The sequence below is a fragment of the Pongo abelii genome, chromosome 18 (genome assembly GCF_028885655.2).
Source record: "Pongo abelii isolate AG06213 chromosome 18, NHGRI_mPonAbe1-v2.0_pri, whole genome shotgun sequence".
NCBI classification, from domain to species: Eukaryota; Metazoa; Chordata; class Mammalia; order Primates; family Hominidae; genus Pongo; species Pongo abelii.
In genome coordinates, this window is record NC_072003.2 from 33,911,906 (window position 1) to 33,930,859 (window position 18,954).

At 40.3% G+C, this 18,954-nt stretch overlaps 1 protein-coding gene across 21 annotated transcripts in view; it reads left to right on the top strand.

Moving 5' to 3' along the window:
* Positions 1-18,954, top strand: part of KRBOX5 (KRAB box domain containing 5) — an 81,824-nt gene that overhangs the window by 12,936 nt on the left and 49,934 nt on the right. For 19 of the 21 annotated variants that reach the window (XR_010137747.1, XM_063717274.1, XM_063717270.1 and 16 more), the window contains 2 exons: positions 9,081-9,207; positions 9,713-9,808. Coding sequence is in view for 20 of the 21 variants with exons in the window: in XM_063717274.1 (XP_063573344.1) it covers positions 9,081-9,207; positions 9,713-9,808 (223 nt within the window). In the remaining variant the exon portion in view is untranslated. Of the gene's footprint in view, positions 1-9; positions 5,525-9,080; positions 9,208-9,712; positions 9,809-18,954 lie in introns of those variants that run through there. The other 2 variants (XM_063717275.1, XM_054533822.2) reach the window with 2 other exon arrangements.

An 18,954-nucleotide genomic window follows, 5' to 3' on the forward strand; every position in this document is an offset into this window, starting at 1 on the left:
TCGGGGGTCCCAAGAAGAGGGAGAGGGGCGGTCGGAAGCGGGGGGAACCCACTCTGGGGGCACTCGGGCCTCCCAGAGGTTAGCTCCGGGGTCTGGGCGCCGAGTCCCCGCGGGCGCAACTCGGCCCTTGGTCCCTTCCGCCGCAAGATGGCGGCCCGGCCGGCAGCCGGGACCCCGCGGGTCCAGTGCCGTCCCAACCCCTCAGAGCGACCTCGGCCCTGGCCGGAGCCGTCTCTGGGCCGCCGCAGCCCCGCGTCTCCCCAGATTGTGCGGTGAGGACGGGAGGATCTCAGGGGAAACCCCGGCTCAGCGTGTCATTCGTGTGTGGGAAGATACTGTGCCCCGTGGTGTCCCAGTCTCCTTTTTCCTCTTGCAAATTAAAGGGAGTCACCCTTAAAGCGTTAAAGCGTTTGTTTGGGTAAACAGCGATTGGTGAAATGGGAAGCCTGCCGCCGTGGTTTGTGGTTTAGGGTCCTCTGGAGCAGCGATTTCAAAATCCCAGGGCTTAGCTTTGGAATGCTGCTGGGGAAAAGAAAGAGGGACAATCTCTCTTCCACTATGGCTGTAGAAAACGAATACATTTCCACAGAAAGTGTGCTAGATTAATTGGTCAATTACAAACATTCATTAAAACATCAGGTCCTCTCTTTTGCAGTGGAGGATATGTGACAGTGGATATCTCTGTTCCATATTCTACTGCTATCTGGATGTCCGAGTTTAATGTCAAATGTTATGAGACAGGAGTTGGCACCTCCTAGAAGTGTTCACATATACTAAATGATCTGCTATTATGAAAGTAATTAAATGACATGTTTCTTGCTCGAAAGAGGTATTTTGGCCTTACCTATTGAAGTATAAAGTGTAAGTGCCGTACAGTTTCCTTCCTTTCTATAAAAACTGTGTTTGAGTGATTTTGCCATTTTCCTGAAACCTGTTAGGTCACTGAACATCTAACTGGCTGGGCACCTGCCCCTGTCCCTTCAGTTGAGGTAGGATTGGCAGCAGTCCCCAGAGGGCGTGCAGTGCCAGGAGAGTGGAGGAAGGTCTGACGTTTGCTATCCTGGGGTAGGTTTTAGAGTTCGCTAGATGCTTGTGGAGAGCTGATGAGATGGGAAGAAGGCACCCCACCTCGATGGACCTGAAAGACAGAGCCTGCGAAGTGAGAAGCGGGTGTGTGGAATAACCCTGACTAGGCATAGAAGACCTCAGACTTATTTGAGTCTGCAAAAGGACGTCATTGAAGGCCCAGTTAGTTCTTCCTGGGGAGCGCCCCCTTCAGGTGTCCCTGAGGTTCACAGCAGCCATGGAGGGAGCCCTTTGTACTGGGAGAAGCTGCAGAGTTCTGGAAAGCAGGGGATTCACAGGCAGATGTGGTGGAGGTTGGGCTGGAAGGGAGGTTGGGAGGCTCTTTCTGAGGGTGGAATTGTTAGTGTCCTGGGGCTGTTTCTTGACTTTGTCAAATAAAACATCTGGATATAGGTAAGAAGTGCCTTAATTCTAAAGGAGTATTGCAAGAGGAGGAAAGCACCAACTGTAAGATATTTGTGGATCTCACAGTTGAAGCTGAAAAGGCCTTTCTTTCATAGGGAGGAGCAAACATGATTCAAAGTGGGAGGGGAAGGGCACGACTCTGGGGCAAAATCAGATCCTGATCAGAGAATGTTTCACCCTGAAGTCAGCCTGTTCTTAGGAGGGGCATAAAGAGGGGTTGAATGTTGGCTCAGGCTGTGGGTGGGACAAACTTCAGGGATCTGGAGAAGGAGAGAAATTTAAGCAAGTTTGGTTGACACAGATTTTGTTTTGACCACCGAAGACAAAACTCTTTATTTAATTGCTTGTGAGGGGGGAAAAAAAAGGAAATAGGAGAGTTTGTGGCTTTGTGATACCTAAAACAGGGAGCATCATCTAAGTCATAACGGGAAGAGGATTCTTTGCAGTAAACTGCTCTTGAAGAACACAAAGGAAGGGGGATTTCTTTCATCGCAGCTGTTTGCCAGGGTTAACTACCTACCCCATCTTTTCCCCACTCCTTTCTCTTGCCCTACACATCTCTTCCATTAGGCTGAGTTGTATCTTTTATAATAAATTGGTCAATGCAATTACAGTCTTTGCTGAGTTCTGTGAATCCTTGTATAAAATTAATGAACTTGAGTAGGGTATTACGGGAGGCTCTAACTTATAGGCAGTAGCTCAGAAGTACAGATGGCCCCTGGGGAGTAGTGACTGGCATCTGTAGAGGGGGCGGTGCTGTGGCACTGAACTCTGAACTTGTGGGGTCTGCGCTGCCTCTGGGTGCTGTCAGAATTGAGTTGTTGGACAACCAGTTGGTGTTGGAGAATTGGCTGGTGTTCAGCAAACTCCACACAGTTAGTGTCATAGAAAAGATAGCACAGGGACCTGGGCTGGAGAGAGACTCTGGGTGTCTCCAGGAAGGGAGGCTGTATTCTCCTGCACACAGGCCGTCACCCTCCACATTGTCCCGTGATTCCACGTCTCCTCCCAGGGTGACAGGCGACTGAGGACAGAAAGGGAAGAAGTTCTGAGAACAGACCCCTGCCCCCACTGTGCTGCCACCACATAATTCCCACCCACTCTGAACACACCCACTAGGCACTGGTGTGGCCACACCCCTTTCAGGACAAGACGTGACCCTCAGGAATTGTGCCCATAGCACCTTTGCTCCTAGAGTTTCCAGCCAAAATTCCCATACAAGTGCCTAGAGGACTCCTGGCTTATCCTTGCCCCCAGATCCTGAAACTGCAGTAGCAACCCAGTCCCTCCATCAACCTAGGCTTGTGGACCACCCAATCATAGTGTCATCTGCCTGCATGGACACAGGAATAAGTCAGAGCATAGCCCCGCCTGGGCCAGTATCTGTAGCACAAACCAGTCCTTCCACCAATTCTGCACCGCCCCCCATGCGAGAGTTCTTAGCAGCACCTTCCCTTCTGCCTTTTAACTTCCCCACAAACACTGACAGGGTCTCACTCTGTCACCCAGACTAGAGTGCAGTGGCATGATCATGCAGCCTTGACCTCCCTGGGCTCAGGTGATCCTCCCACCGCAGCCTCCCGAATTGCTGGGACTAGAGGCATGTGCCCCCCACACCTGGCTATTTTTTGTAATTTTTGTAGAGACAGGGAGGATCTCAATATGTTGCCCAGACTCATCACGAACTCCTGGGTTCAAGTGATCCACCCGCCTCTGCCTCCCAAAGTGCTGGGATTACAGGCGTGAGCCACCATGCCTGGCCCACAAACCCCTTTTTATGTGCTGGCAGTATGTCCAAGGCCAATCCTCAGGTGCCTGAATCCAGCGCCTGCTGGAATTCAGATGTCCATTAATTCAAGATTATGGCCCTAGATCTCGCAGTTGTGAGAACAAATACAAATTAAAAATATGAGACTTAACCCTTCTTGAAAATAAGGGGAGACATGTTTCTCTCCTTCCTTTTCTTGAACCATTTACTTTAGAGAATTTTTATATGTAAATTTTTTTCTGCCTTGTGGAAATATGCCTAAATCATTGTAACAGCTAAACAGATCTTTTGTCCTTTGTCATTTTTTTTTTTTTTTTTTGAGTCTTGCTGTGTTGTCCAGGTTGGAATGCAGTGGTGTGATCTTGGCTCACTGCAACCTCTGCCTCTTGGGTTCAAGCGATTCTCCTGCCTAGCCTCCCAAGTAACTGGGGTTATAGGTGCTGCCACCGTGCAGGGCTAGTTTTTGTATTTTTAGTAGAGACAGGGTTTCACCATGTTGTCCAAGCTAGTCTCAAACTCCTGACTTCAGGTGATCTGCCTGCCTTGGCCTCCCAAAGTTCTGGGATTACAGGCATGAGCCACTGTGCCTGGCTGTCAGTCTTTTTGATTCGAGACATTCTTTCTCTAGGAACTGGGAATCATTGATTTGAAATATAGGTAGCAAAGAAGATAGAGCCATATCTTACAGTTTCTCTAGGAGAGCAGGCATCTACCTTCAGGCCCCTGGCTCCAAGTTGCAAATCTACCTGTCACGAAGACATGAAGTTTATTTTTCCTTTAACTATAGCCAATTAAAAAACACACATGGCCTCCCAATTCCCAGGTGAATTTAGGAAGAACTCTATCGACAAATGGTGCTGTCAGGTCTTCTATTGAGGACTAATTATGGTGACTTTCATGAGTGAGTGTTTTTCCAATCTCTTAGCAGATGGCCTGTAATGTCCTTCACATTCTGGTCTGATTGTGTCATAAAACAGTTTGCTTTCTTTTCTACCATTGTGCATCGTTTTTCTTGTGATTCTGTTTTTAATTATATTTCCCAAACACTGAGAAATGTAAGGTGCCACAGGCCTCACTCTAGAAGGGACATTCCCTCTAAGACTTCCCATCACAACCTACAGTTGTGCAGCGAAGTGCCCATTGCTCTGAAAATCTGCAGGCAGAATGGTCTCTCTGCTTATTTGGAATCTTTAATCCCTTCTAGAACAGTTTGGCCAGATTTCTACAAAAATAAGTTCACAGGGCATCAGTTAGCCATTCCAGCTCTGTCTTTCCATGCCCCTGGCATCTTCAGACCTGAAACTGATTCAGAGACCATCGGGGCTGGAAACCAACCAGGCGCACACACATGCATTGAGTAGGCCTGAGAATCTCAACATTCCCTTCATCCTCTTGCCCAAATGCCCATGAATGTGCAGAAGGCGCATGCCACTCTAGTGGCAACTCCTCTAGTTTTCCTCTCTTCACAGCAACACCCAAGAATGCAGAGCCAGGTTGATTCCACATAAAGGCTGGTCTCTTCTGCACATAAAGGCTGGTCTCCACCTGGGATCCACAAGACAGGGCCAGACTTTGGACTGAGGATGTATAGAAAATCCAGGGGACATTTTCTGAGAGATTGACATAGACCTTGTAAAGCCCTACTTTTTGTGTGGGGTCTTTCAGGTTTTCCAGATCTTGTCCAGTGAGCTGCTGCAGTTCTGTGAGGGCCTTCTGGTCTAAGCAGAACAAGGTGGCAGAATCTGTAAGTGTAAAGCAGCACCTTAGCAGAGGGAGGGCAGGGCCACAACTGTCCAGAGCCATGAATGAAGCTACACCTACCCGTGAGCTGTGTTACTGGAATAGGGTAATCTTGTCCTTTCTTGTACCCGAGAGTTAGCTGATCAGGTATAGGTAATATTACACCTGGATCCAGAATCTGTGGCTCCACTGGGGCAGTTCCACTTTGTATCCTGACCCCACAGAGTCAGCCTGAGTCTCTCCTGCCCAAATCACTGGGGCATCAGCACAGGATCACCAGGGACTCCCTCACCAGCACCTGGGAGTCTTTGAGACATTTGGTGATGTCCTGTGCAGACTGAGGTCAGGCTGACAACAGGGTCTAATCTTCTTTCCATCTCAGAAGGAAAGGAATGAGTCATCCAGGATTTGTTCCTCCACTCACAGAAGGAATCTCTTTATTTGGTATCCAAATGGGATTTGCTCCAGTTTTCTAATACGTGGACGAAGAACAAAGAGGAGTTCTGGAGACTCATATACTGATAGGTAAACCAATTGCTTCCATTTCATATAGCCATTAGAAAAACACTTGTAGCAGCCATAGTCCCTACCATCCAGGAACTTTCAGTCTAGAGCAGATGGATAATGGCCAAATTCAGCATCATGTGGTCCTGTGCAAGCACGGAGGTATACAGGGAACTTGGGCTTGATTTGGGACACTGCCCTTATGTTGACATTGTGAGTTCCGATGTCACCACCTGAAGGGCCACCCATGGACAGAAGAATTATTATTATTTCTATTGATTTTCGCTTGATTTGCTTTTTAATATAATTTTCCCAGAAGGCCCTATATGTTTTGATTAAATTGCTTGTTAATGGATTTACAAAATAGTTAAGGATGAAACAAACAGTTAAAATCAGAAAAACTCTGGGAGTCAAGTTCTTGTGGTCAGGCTTAGGAAAGACAGGACTTAAATCAGCAACATAGAGATGGGAAGCCTAGGGCCTGCCCTGTGTCCCTAGTCTTACTCTGCCCCAACCCTGCCCAAATGCGCCCTCTTCTGAGCTTCGTTCAGGTCTGGCCCCACCTTGGAGCCTACCTTCACATAACTGTTTGTTGGAGATCAGACTTCTGAGTGGTTGCTCTTGCTGGTTCTCCAGAGCTGGTGCTCACAATTTCCCCAAACCCAAATGCAGTTAAATTGGAGCAAAGGACAATATGGGGGCCTAAATTTTTTTCTTCATTGAAAACAGTGTTTCTAGAGACATCCCACCTGGCAATCTTTTTCCATTCCTGCACCAGTAGTTGCTCCACAAGTAGTAACAAAGTCAATGTAAAGACTACAGTGAGAAATCCTTATGAACTAAACTTCACCCTTCTTTTCCGTATCCCTCCCATCTGTCTATAGTTAGCTTTTATAGTGACAGGGAAACAGAAGGAGAGAGAGAAAGGCTGGGCCATTATCTAAATCCTGCTGGGAATTATGGGATACTCAGGACCCACATCCCAGGGGTTTATGTGGCTTCACTCACACCATGTGATGTTCCCAGCACAGTGCATACTGTGAGCACATAGTACAAGCTCAGAAACACTGCTTTAATGCATGTATCCATGCTGTTTTCCAAATGCTGACTTAGATGTTACTGTCCTCTCCAGCCTCTGTGGACTTTAAATGGCTGGCAAAGGATGTGATTTTTCAGGACAGTGGTTGGTGGTCCTCGCTGTGAATGAAAAGTATTTGCGTTTTGATTAGAGTATTGGGTGTAAGGGACCCTGTGTGCTGTGCCTGCTTCCTCTAGCTGTGTGCTACTGATAATGGGTCTTAAGCCAATTCATGGAACTTTTCCAAACCTCAGAATCACAGTACTTAGCACGGGCCCCAGAATACCAAATGATGTGTACGCATATTGAAGCTTGAGAGGGAATGCTTAGCTAAGTGATTCTCAACTTGGGCTTCTAAGTAGGATCACATGGCCAGTTTGAAGAAATATGGCCACCTGTATGTTCCTCCACAGATTCTGTTTATTATTATACCCAGATTATGATTTACTTTTTTCCCCCGCTAATATACAACAGTTATGGGTCCATCTGTGCGTCAGCACTGATACCAATTCGTCTCATTACAGCCGATGCTAACTTCATTCACCTGGTTCAGGTGCTCTCTGCTAGATTCCTTCACTAGTTACTTTTCTCTTTGTTGTTAATGGGTATCTAGGAGGGAGGATTTACTGAGTGATGCGTATAAACCATCACATTTAATCCAGAGACTCCCATTTCTTTTCAGTTTCCCTTTGCTTGTGGGTTGCTTTGGAGAGTGAAGGCTCTCACATTTGTTGACCGTAAATACTGGTTTTTGAAACTGGAAATTCTGAAACAAGCCTCACTTCTGTAGGTTTCCATTTTAATTTACTAATTTCACAAGCATACACTCCTTTATTCTCTGTATTTTCAGAGAAAGATAACAACAATTAACATATAATTAATATATCTGCTGTCTTAAAATTCTAAAATATAACACAGCACTTAGAATAAATAAAAACTTGGGGGAAAAAAACTAGACTCAGAAACACAAGCTCTTATTTTAGTTTATATCATTGTATGTATTAGTCTTCATAGTTTGTTAAAAAACAGGAAAAGGCATCATCCATAAAGAGTTTTATAGTTTTAACACAATTTAAAATATTTCTTAATTAAGAAATGTTCTGTCACTTTTCATGTATGTATAGTTACCATTTCTATGTACGTATGTGCATGTGACATAAGCATCATTTGATCAGTTTTGTTGCTGCCTTCCTGTTTTCATCATTCTTCTCAGTTGTGACACCTGCTCTGAACATTCTTTTATACTTATCTCTGCATATCGGCCTGTATGTCCCTTTAAAATGAATTCTAAGTTAGATACTGGGGTAAAATAATAAATAAATAATAAATAAATAATAAATAAATAAAAATAAATAAATAAATAATAAAATAAACTCTCCTATATACTAGATATTTGGCAAAAAATTTTTTTTCAGGCTTGAGACAGTGAGGGGAAGGGTTAGCAAAATATTTTTACTAAAGAGGAAGAATATTATTTCTCATATAGATTATTTTTATGGTTTTTATCAATACATGAAAAACTGCTAGGATGACATCTAGTAAATAGTAAATGTTCAAAAAGGATTCTACTGTTCTTTCTATTATGTTATAACCTGTAAATTTCATAAAACTCTCAATTTCATATCATCCCTGAATTCTTCCCTCAGTGTTCTACCTCTCTGCTATTCAAAAGTGTGGCCTCTGGACCTGAGGCATTGGCATCACTGGTGAGCTTGTTAAAAATGCTGAAACGTAACCCCAGCCCCAGCCCCAGCCCCAGATCTCCTGAATCAGAATCTGCATTTGAACTAGTTCTGCAGTTTATTGTTGAATACAATAAAATTTGAGAAGTATGCCTCTAAGTCACCATGACTTTTCCCCCTGAGAATTATACACAACTGATTGTGGATGATGTAAATATAGACTCAAAAATGTATACTCCTATGTTGATGCCTTAGGTTTTTTTTTGTTGTTTTTTGTTTTTTTGTTTTTTAAGACGGAATTTCGCTCTTGTTGCTCAGGCTGGAGTTCAGTGGCGCAATCTTGGCTCACTGCAACCTCCGCCTCCTGGTTCGAGTGATTCTCCTGCCTCAGGTTCCTGAGTAGCTGGGATTACAGGCATGTGCCACCATGCCCAGCTAAGTTTCTGTATTTTTAGTAGAGATGGGGTTTCATCATGTTGGCCAGGCTAGTCTCAAACTTCAGGTGATCCACCCACCTCGGCATCCCAAAGTGCTGAGATTACAGGTATGAGCTACCACACCCGGCCTTGATGCCTTAGTTTTATACTTTATATTCTATATAGGCATACTATCTACACTGGTTTTGTGGATCTTATATCATTCTCTTTCACAGAGTTAGAGAATACATTAGAAAATATTATTGTGTTTAAAAGTATCTTATTCAGGTCACTCATATAAATCAGTCAGTTTTCTTAGCTCTCTTATTTCATCTTGGTTTGTCAAATGATGAACTCTGCCCATGGCCACATGGTCAATGTGCTATTTATTTTTATTTCAGGGACTGTTGACATTCAGGGATGTGGCCATAGAATTCTCTCGGGAGGAGTGGGAACACCTGGACTCAGATCAGAAGCTTTTATATGGGGATGTGATGTTAGAGAACTACAGAAACCTGGTCTCTCTGGGTGAGGATAACTTGCCTTTGGAATATCTAATATCTGATAACTAAGGGTTTTATTTCTTTCCTTTGTAGAATGTCACTTGGGAGCTTATGCTTTATATGAATGAATTCAGATTCCTGCTTCCAGGAAAAAAAAATTGTGGGTTTGTTGTAGAAAAAACTTCGTAATGTTTGATCTTGACATTTGCCTTCTTTCTTGAGGTGATGTAGAAGCTTCACTCTAGTTTAGTGGTGATTCTAGAAATTGAATGACATAAACTATCATTGCCCACACTTTAAAATCCAATTCCTTCTCCTTATTTTTGATTTAGTCATACTTGGAAGTGAAGCTCAGGATTCCCGTGTTTAAAATGCTTCCTAAATATTCTAAAGAAGCTGACAGGAAACAGTTATTTGGGGAAGTAATTTTCTAGGGTCCTCTATAATGTTCCCTCTTTACTGAGTATCCTACTGAGCTGGCAATTAAAGAACTCCCAGCAAGAGTCATGTGACTTTTTCTAATAAAACAGGTCTTGTTGTCTCTAAGCCGGACCTGATCACCTTTTTGGAGCAAAGGAAAGAGCCCTGGAATGTGAAGAGTGAGGAGACAGTAGCCATCCAGCCAGGTAGGTGGGAGCGAATGAAGTAGACGACATGGGCAAGAGGTCCAGCGGTCGAGAAAGAACCAGACCTTGAAGTGTGGATTGGGGAATTCTCCAATGGAAATGATTTTTGAGACACCTGGGTTTATTTCTTTCTCTTGCTGCTGTCACAGAGGGACATCTTCTGTCTCATATTCTTAATTTATCTGATGATTCTCCTTCCCCTTCTGTGATCCACCATCCTACTCACAGTGACAGCCAAAGTGCTCCTCTTGGCCTGTGAGGGCCTGCGTCATCTGACTGTTCTTCCATTGATTTGGGGGCTCTGGGAAAGTCTGTGCATGTTTCTACCTCTATGTGAAACCACTTCCAAAGTTCTGATTTTGCCTCATGTCAGAAATGTGTGAGGTGAGTGATGGACAGTGGGATGTTTTTCAAAAGTCCCAGGAATTCTGTGGATAGATGTCACATATTTTCTGGTATATTAATTTCTAATCCTATGGTGGTTTCCAAGATGATCCTGCAAAAATTGAGACTCAGTAATTCATCAGAGTGGAAAACATCTTCCTAAATATAAAAAAAAATCTGATCCTGTATTTCACTTCAACTTTTCATCTTTCCTAGCCTAAACTAAGATTAGAAATATAATCTCTGTATGCACAAATTCCACAGATTTAAAATCATTTAATGTATTACTTACTATGTAGAATTCTTAACTAAATGAATGTCTAAGGGGAGCTTAGAACATTGTCCAGTACATAGTAAACTTTCAACTCTTACCTGATATATTCATAACATTTTATAATTTTGGCTGGTTAACTGTGAAGCTTAATGAGAATGTGTTCTTTATGTTTGTTTTCTTTCTTTTCCTTTTCTTTTTTCTTTTCCTTCCTTCTTTCATGTGGATTTTTTCCTACACTTGTAAATTATATATATTTAAGAGGTGCATCCTGATCATTTGATTTTATATATGTATACATTGTGTATTGATTAATAGAAATCAATTAATTAACATATTAATCATCTCACATAGTTGCCAGGTTTTTTGTGGAGAGAATATTAAAGATCTACTGTGTTAGCAAATCTCAAGTATATATGAGTATTGTGAACTATATTCACAGTGCTGTACATTAGGTCCCCAGATTTTATCTTTTAAATGAAAGTTTGTACTCTTTGACCAGTATCTCCCCAGTTTTACCACCTGTCAGCTCTTGGGACCCGTTCTACACTTTACTTCTATGAGCTCAACTTTTTTTTGATTTCCACAAATAACTGATATTATACAGTATTTGTATTTCTCTATCTTATTCAGTTACCATAGCGTCCACCTGGTTCATTCATCCATGTCGTCAGAAATGGCAGGATTACCTTCTTCATTATGCTGAACAATATTCCACTATATATTGTGAATAATCAGCTTGAACATAGGGGTGCAGATATCTCTTTAACATACTGATTTTATTTATTTATTTATTTATTTTTGAGATGGAGTCTCACTTTGTCGCCCAGGCTAGAGTGCAGTGGCGCCATCTTGGCTTACTACAACCTCCGCTTCCCGGGTTGAAGCTGTTCTGCTGCCTCAGCCTCCCAAGTAGCTGAGATTACATGCTTGTGCCACCCTGCCTGGCTAATTTTTTTGTGTTTTTAGTAGAGACGGGGTTTTGCCATGTTGGCCAGTCTGGTCTCATATTCCTGGCCTCAAGTGATCCGCCCACCTCGGCCTCCCAAAGTGCTGGGATTACAGGCGTGAGCCACTGCTCCTGCCAGATTGTATTTCTTTTAGGTATATACTTAGAAGCGGAATTGAGGTTCATATGGTACTTCTATTTTTAATTTTTGAGGAGCCTCCATGCTTTTTCCCATAATGGCTGGATCAATTTACATTTCCACCAACGGTGTACAATGTTTCCTTTTCTCCACACTGTCACCAACATTTGTGTCTCTTCTCTCTTTGATAGTAGCCATTCTAACGGTATGAGGTGATATCTCATGATTTGATATCTCATTGTGGTATCTCTCTGTAAATGTGAGGTGATGGCTGATTGAGGTTTGATGTGCATTTCCCTGATGATTAATTATGTTGAGCACCTTTTCTTAAACCTGTTTGCTACTTTTATGTCATCCCTGGAAAAATTTCTAGTCAGGTCCTTTGCATATTTTTAAGTCAGATTTACTTTTACTGGCAATTGAGTTGTGTGCGATTCTTACATCTTTTGGATATGAAACTCGTATCAGACAATATTTTCTCCCAGTCCTTAGGCCAGTCCTTAGGTTGCCTTTTCATGTTGTTCTTTGCTTCCTTTGCTGTGCAGACACTTTTTAGTTTGATGTAGTCCCACTTGTTTTTGTTTTTTAATTTTGTTGATTGTGCTTTTTTGGTGTGAAATCTAAAAAATCTGTACCATGGCTGATGTCAAAGAGTTTGTTCCCTGTGTTTCTTCTGAAAGTTATCCAGTTTCTGGTTTTACATTTAAGTGTTAATTCTTTTTGAGTTCATTTTTCTATATGGTATAAATGTTCAATTTCATCCTTTTGCTCATAAATATCCACCTTTTCCAGCATCATTTATTGAAGAGACCATCCTTTTCCCTTTATGTATCTTGGTGCCCTTGTCAAAGATTGCTAACTCTATACACGTGGGGTTATTTTTGGTTTCCTTGTTCTGTCCCATTGGTCTATGTGTCTTTTTAGGTCAGTATAATACTCACTATTAGTATAGTTTTGTAATAGTTTGGAATGAAGAAGTGTGATGCCTTCACTTTCATTCTTATTTCTTATGATTGTGTTGGCTATTTGTGATCATTTGTGGTTTTATAGAAATTTGAAGGCCAGATACAGTGGCTCACACCTGTAATCCCAGCACTTTGGGAGACCAAAGCAGGTGGATCACTTGAGGCCAGGAGTTCAAGACCAGCCTGGCCAACATGGCAAAACCCTGTCTCTACTAAAAATACAAAAATTAGCCAGATGTGGTGGTGCATACCTGTAATCTCAGCTGTTGAGGAGGCTGAGGCAAGAGAATTGCTTGAATCCAGGAGGTGGAGGTTGCAGTGAGCCAAGATCACGCCACTGCACTCCATCCTGAGCAACAGCAAGACTCTGTCTCAAAAAATATATATAAAATAAAATAAAATAAATTTTAGAATTTATTTCTATTTCTGTGAAAACTGACATTGGGATTTTAATAGGGATTACATTGTATCTGTAGATCACTTTGTGTAGTGTGGACATTTTATCAGTATTAATTTTTCCAGTCCACGAACAAGGGATATCTTTCCATTTATTTGTGTCTTTTTCAATTACATTCATCAATGTCTTATAGATTTTGCTGAGCAGATCTTTCACCTCCTTCGTTAAATGGAGTCATAAGAATTTTATAGTTTTGATGCTATTATAAATTGCATTGTTTGCCTAACTTTTTTTCTCAGATCGTTTATTGTTAGTATATAGAAATGCAACTAATTTTTGTATGGTAATTTTGCGACCTCAGCTTTACTGAATGAGTATTAGCTCTAACTCTTTTTGTATACTTTTTAGGGTTTTCTGTATATAAAGTCACCTAATCTGCAAGCAGAGAAAATTACAATTCTTCGTTGCTGATGTGAGTGCCTTTTATTTCTTTTTTTTTACCTAATTGCTCTTGTTGCAGAGCAGGTGAGCCCCCAAATTGGGGCTTATCCTGGGAAGGTTCATGGCTTCACTCAGGAAGAATTCAAGTGCAAGGTAGTGGTGGAAGAAAACAGCTTTATTGAGCTGGCAGTGTTGCAGCTCTATGACTGCTCCTGTGCAGTGAGGCTCCCCTGTAGGCAGTGTGCTGAGAGGAGCAGTTCTGCTGTCATGTACTTATATACCCACTTTTCATTACATGCAAACTAAGGGGCAGTGTTTTTTCCCTTCAATTTTTTGGAAGAACTTGAGAAGGATGGACATTAATTCATCTTTAAATGTGTAATACAATTCACCCATGAGTTCATTTGGTCATGGGCTTTTTCTCATTGGATTTTTTATTACTGCTTCAATCTCCTTTCTTATTATTGGTCTGCTCAGTATTTCTGTTTCTTTGTGATTTAATCTTGGTGAGTCATTCATTTCTAAGAATATATTTCTTCTAAGTTATCCAATTTGTTGTCATATAATTGTTCATAGTAGTCTTATTATTCTTTGTATTTGTGTGTTGTCAGTTGTAATGACTCATCTTTCTTTTATGTATTAATTAATTAATTTATTTATTTATTTGAGACAGGGTCTCACTCCGATGTCCAAACCAAAGTGCAGTGGCATGATCATGACTCACTGCAGCCTCAACCTCCCAGGCTCAGGTTATTCTCCCATCTCCCAAGTAGCTGGGACTACAGGGGCGTACCACCATGCTCAGCTAATTTTTGTATTTTTTAGAGAGAGGGGTTTCATCATGTTGCCCAAGCTGGTCTCCAAATCCTGGGCTCAAGTGATTTACCTGCCATGGCCTCCCAAAGCGCTGGGATTACAAGCATGAGGAAGTGCACCCAGCCCATTTATAATTTTTTGAGTCCTCTCTCTTTTTGTTCCTTTGCTTAATCTGGCCGAAAGTTTCTCAGTTTTGTTTTCTTTGAAAAACTCAACTCAGTTTCTTTTATCTTTTCTATTGCCTTTCTAGTCTTTATTTAGTCTCTTTTTGTTCTAATTCTTACTATTTCCATAATTATGCTAACATTGGGATTATTTTGTTCTAGTTCAAGTTTCTTGAGGAATTGAGTTAGATTGCTTATTCAACATCTTTTTTTTTCTTAATGTAGAACTTTATTATTATGAACTTCTGTACTAGAACCGTTTTGGTTGCATCACAGAAGTTTTGGTTTCTTGTGTTTCCAATTTCATTTGTCTCAGGATATGTTTAGATTTTTCTTTTGATTTCTTCTTTATCCTATTGATTTTTCAGGAGTGTGTTGTTTATTTAATATTTACATATTTGTGAATTTCCAGTTTTCTTTCTGCTATCGATTTTCAGTTTTATATCAGTGCAATCAGAAAAAAAAAACTTGATATAATTTTAATCTTTATAAATTTGAAAAGACTTACTGTTTTTTACTTTTGGTTTAACATGTGATCTGTCCTGGAAAATATTTCATGTATTCTTAGAAGACTGTGTATTCTCATATTGTTGGATGGCATGTTATATGTACATTTAGTCTATAGTGTTATAGGAGTACACTGTTTTCTTAATTTTGTGCCTGAATGATCTATCCATTTTAAGTAGGGTCCTAACATTCTCTTTTGTTGTATTTCTGTGTATTTCTCTTTCCAGTTCTATTAATGTTTGCTTTATATATTTAGGTATTCCAGTGTTGGGTGCATATATCTATTTAATTGCTCTATCCTCTAGACAAATTAACCTCTCTATTATTATATAGTTAACTCCTTTGTCTCTTGTGACAGATTTGTCAGACAGCCTGTTTTATCTAATGTAAGTATAACTACCCCGCCTGCACTCTTTTGTTTATCATTTGTATGGAATATCCTTTCCAGTTCTTTCACTGTTAGCCTATGTTTGTCCTTAAATCAAAAGTGAGTCTCTTGTAAGCAACCCATCACTGGATTTTTAAAAATTCATTCAGCCACTCTCTGTTTTGAATCTGTTTTGTGCTGCTATATCAGAATATCACAGGGTATTTTATAATGAAATGGGTGATTTATAAGGAATACAAGTTAATTTAGCCTGTGGTTCTGGAGGCAGGGAAGGCAGAGAGCATGACACTGGCATCTGGTGAAGACCTTTTTGCTGCATAATAACATGGCCTAAGGCATGAGGGGGAGAGAGCTCCCTTTTATAACAAACGCATACTTGTGATAATTAACCCACTGCTGTGATAAGGACATTAATACATTCATGCAGGCAGATCTCTCATGGCCTAATCACTTATTAGAAGTCCCACTTCTTAATTCTATCACAGTGGCTATTAAATTTTAACCTAAATTTTGGAAGTGACATTCAGTCTTTATCAATGTCTGTTTATTGGATAATTTAATCTCTTTATATGTAATTATTGATAGGTAACTTTATAAGTTTGTTTTCTATTTTATACTTTGTTTATTTTTTCCTCTTATGCTTCGGTCATGTTAATTTTTTGTCTTGTTTTTGTTGTTTTTATATACTTTGATTACTTCCTCTTTTTCTTGTATCTACTACAGTTTGTTTTTTTTCTCCAGTGGTTATAAGACTTACATAAAACATAAACATCATATAACATAAAACATCATATAACAGTCTAGTTTGAGATGATAATAATTCAACTTTTATGCATAGAAAAACTCTATACTTTTCCTCCCCTTCACACATTTTATACTATATGTGTCACATTTTAAAACTTTTTATATTTTGTATTCATTAACAAATTATCATAGCTGTACTTTTAAAAAATACTTTTGTTTTATAGTTCTTATACTAGAATTAAAAGTGACTTATGTACCACCATTACAATATTCGAGTATTCTGAATTTCACTATTTACCATTTCCAGTGATATTTGTAGTTTTAATGTTTTCATATTTAGTTAGCATTTCATCATTTCAACTTGAGTAATTCCCTTTAGTCCTTTAGCATTTCTAGACAGGTCTAGTGGTGATGAATTCCTTTAACTTTTTTTTTTGGTGGGGGGTGTCTTGAAATGTCTTCATCTCTCTTTTATTTCTAAAAGATGCTTTGTTGTGTATAGCCTACTTAGTTATCTTTTTTGTTTGTTTGTTTGTTTAATTTTCCTTCTTTCAGCACTTTTAATATATGGTATCACTCCCATTTGGCCTGTAAGTTTTCTGCTAAAAAATCTACTGATAACATTATAAAGTTTCCCTTGTATGTGAAGAATCTCTTATCTCGTGCTGCTTTCATGATTCTTGCTTTGTGTTTGAATTTTGACAGTTTAATTATGATATGCCCAGGGGAATCTTCATTAGGTTCTTCTTGCCATGGGTATTTTGAGCTTTATGAAACTTCTTGTTCATATCCTTTTCCAGATTTGGGGAATTTTAAGACATTATATCTTTAATCTTTTTTTCCTTTCTTTCTTCTTCTGAAAATCCTAAAATATGTATATTTGTTCATTTTATGATATACTATACAGGCTATATGCTTCCTTCATGCTTTCATATTTTTTTTCTAATTGATTACTTTCAAATGACCTGTCTTTAAGTTTGCTGATTTTTTTTTTCTTTCATGATTGAATCTCTTGTTAAAACTGTTACATTTTTTCAGTTCTTTCATTGTTCGCTTTAGTTCCAAGATTTCTATCTGGTTCCATTTAATGGTTTCTATTTCTCTATTAAAACTCTCATTTTGTTCAAGTATTGTATTATAAAACTTTTTAGTTATCTATCTGTGTTCTTTTGCATCTCATTGAAATTCTTTAAGATGATTATTTTGAATTCTTCATCAGCCAACTTTCAGATCTCCATTTCTTTGGAGATGATTACTAGGGCTTTTTAGTTTCCTCTGGTGGTGGTGGTTTGCCTGATTCTTTATAATCTGTGTAGGCTTATGTTTATGTCCCTGAATGTGAAGGAGCAAACCTCTCTTCCAGTCATTATAGACTAGTTTTGGGAAATAAATACGTTCTTCTTTCAGCTCCTGAGCCGATGAGATTTTGACTAAGATTGCACTTGAGTGTGTTGGAGCCGTGTCACATGACTGCTTCTGGGTCTGCAGTGGGTTTTATGGTTGACAGACCTATTAGCAGGGCATAGATAGTCATGGATCCCGTCTGTTCTCTGGGAAGACAACTTTCTTCAGGATCTTGAGCATTGGGGCTGGTTCTAAGATAAGGAATTGTAGTTGTTTCTGCAGAGTGGGGGCGCTGATAGAATAGATGTGGACAGGTGCGGCTCCTGCTGAGTCTCTGGGAGTGCTTTCATCCAGTCATGGAACCAGTCACTGATGGACATGACTGACCCCTGAGAGGGTCTGGAACTGATTCAATAGGGCTGCTACAGGATACACAGCTGAGACCAAAATCTCAGCTGTCTGTCGGACCATGACATGTCTCCCTCCAGGTTTCTGGGTGAGCAGGACTGCTCCCAGACCCTGGCTGACAGAAAGTAGACCTAGGTTACAAGGCTGCTTTAAGATTCATAGTGAGACTAATGTCAGCAAGTCGAGCTCCAGGGGCAGAGATGTGTGTGCTTTCATGCAGGTCCCAGGTTGAGCAAAACTCCTGACCTGTGGCTGCATGAAACTGGAGCAAAGTTTCAGTGCCACTTCAGGATTCCCATTTGAGTCAGTGTTGACAGTTCTACATCCAGGGGCACAGATGGATATTTTTTCCTGAGGGTCTCTGTGTGGACAGGATTTTTTCCAGACCATGACTGAGAGTTGACGGAGATAGATTTTGCCTTATTCAGGGAGCACAGACAAGACCAGGATCTTCAGGCCTGTCACCTGAATCTCAAGTGGGAATGAATCCTCCTGGATTCTTGGAAGATTTTTTGAGTGGCAGGACCAAGGCCAAGTGAGCTATATCTAAATCTACAGTCGGATATAGCAATTTTTTTGTTTTGTGTCCAGAACCACGATCAATAAGCCTACCCTTCGGTTAAGGACTTGTCCTCAAATTGTCCTCCTTGATCTTGGGCTCCAGCTGGGTGTCAGAAATTGTGACCTGGATCGCAAAGCTGCCATAAAGGCAGTTGTGTTTGGCATGGCTGCCACATTATATATATGTTGTGAGAAATATGCATGGGGGCCTCCTATTCTGTCATCTTCCTTGTGTTTCTAATCCTGTATGTTTCCCTTTCTGAAATATATATCAAATTTGTCTGATTTTTAGATTCAAAAGTTCTGAAATAAAATGCTCAAATGTACACATTGTATAAGATGTAAATTAGATTACTAGTGGGTACCACATATTTATTAATATGTTTGATTATAAGTTTAAGTTTACTGCAAGCAAAAAAGAATTGTTAAGATTTATATTTTTTTAGCCTGTATTTAAATGATGTATAATGTAATCCCAAATACTGACTTTACATTTCAGTAATTCTCACCGTATTTTGCAACATTTATGTTGTTCCTGTATTTGGAAATAGAAAGCTTTTTTTTTTTTTTTAGCTTCTAAAGACTTTATTATAGCCATTATATTTTATGTAAGAATAGCACCAATATATTGATAACATGATAAAGAAGTCTTCCTAGTGTCTTTTAAA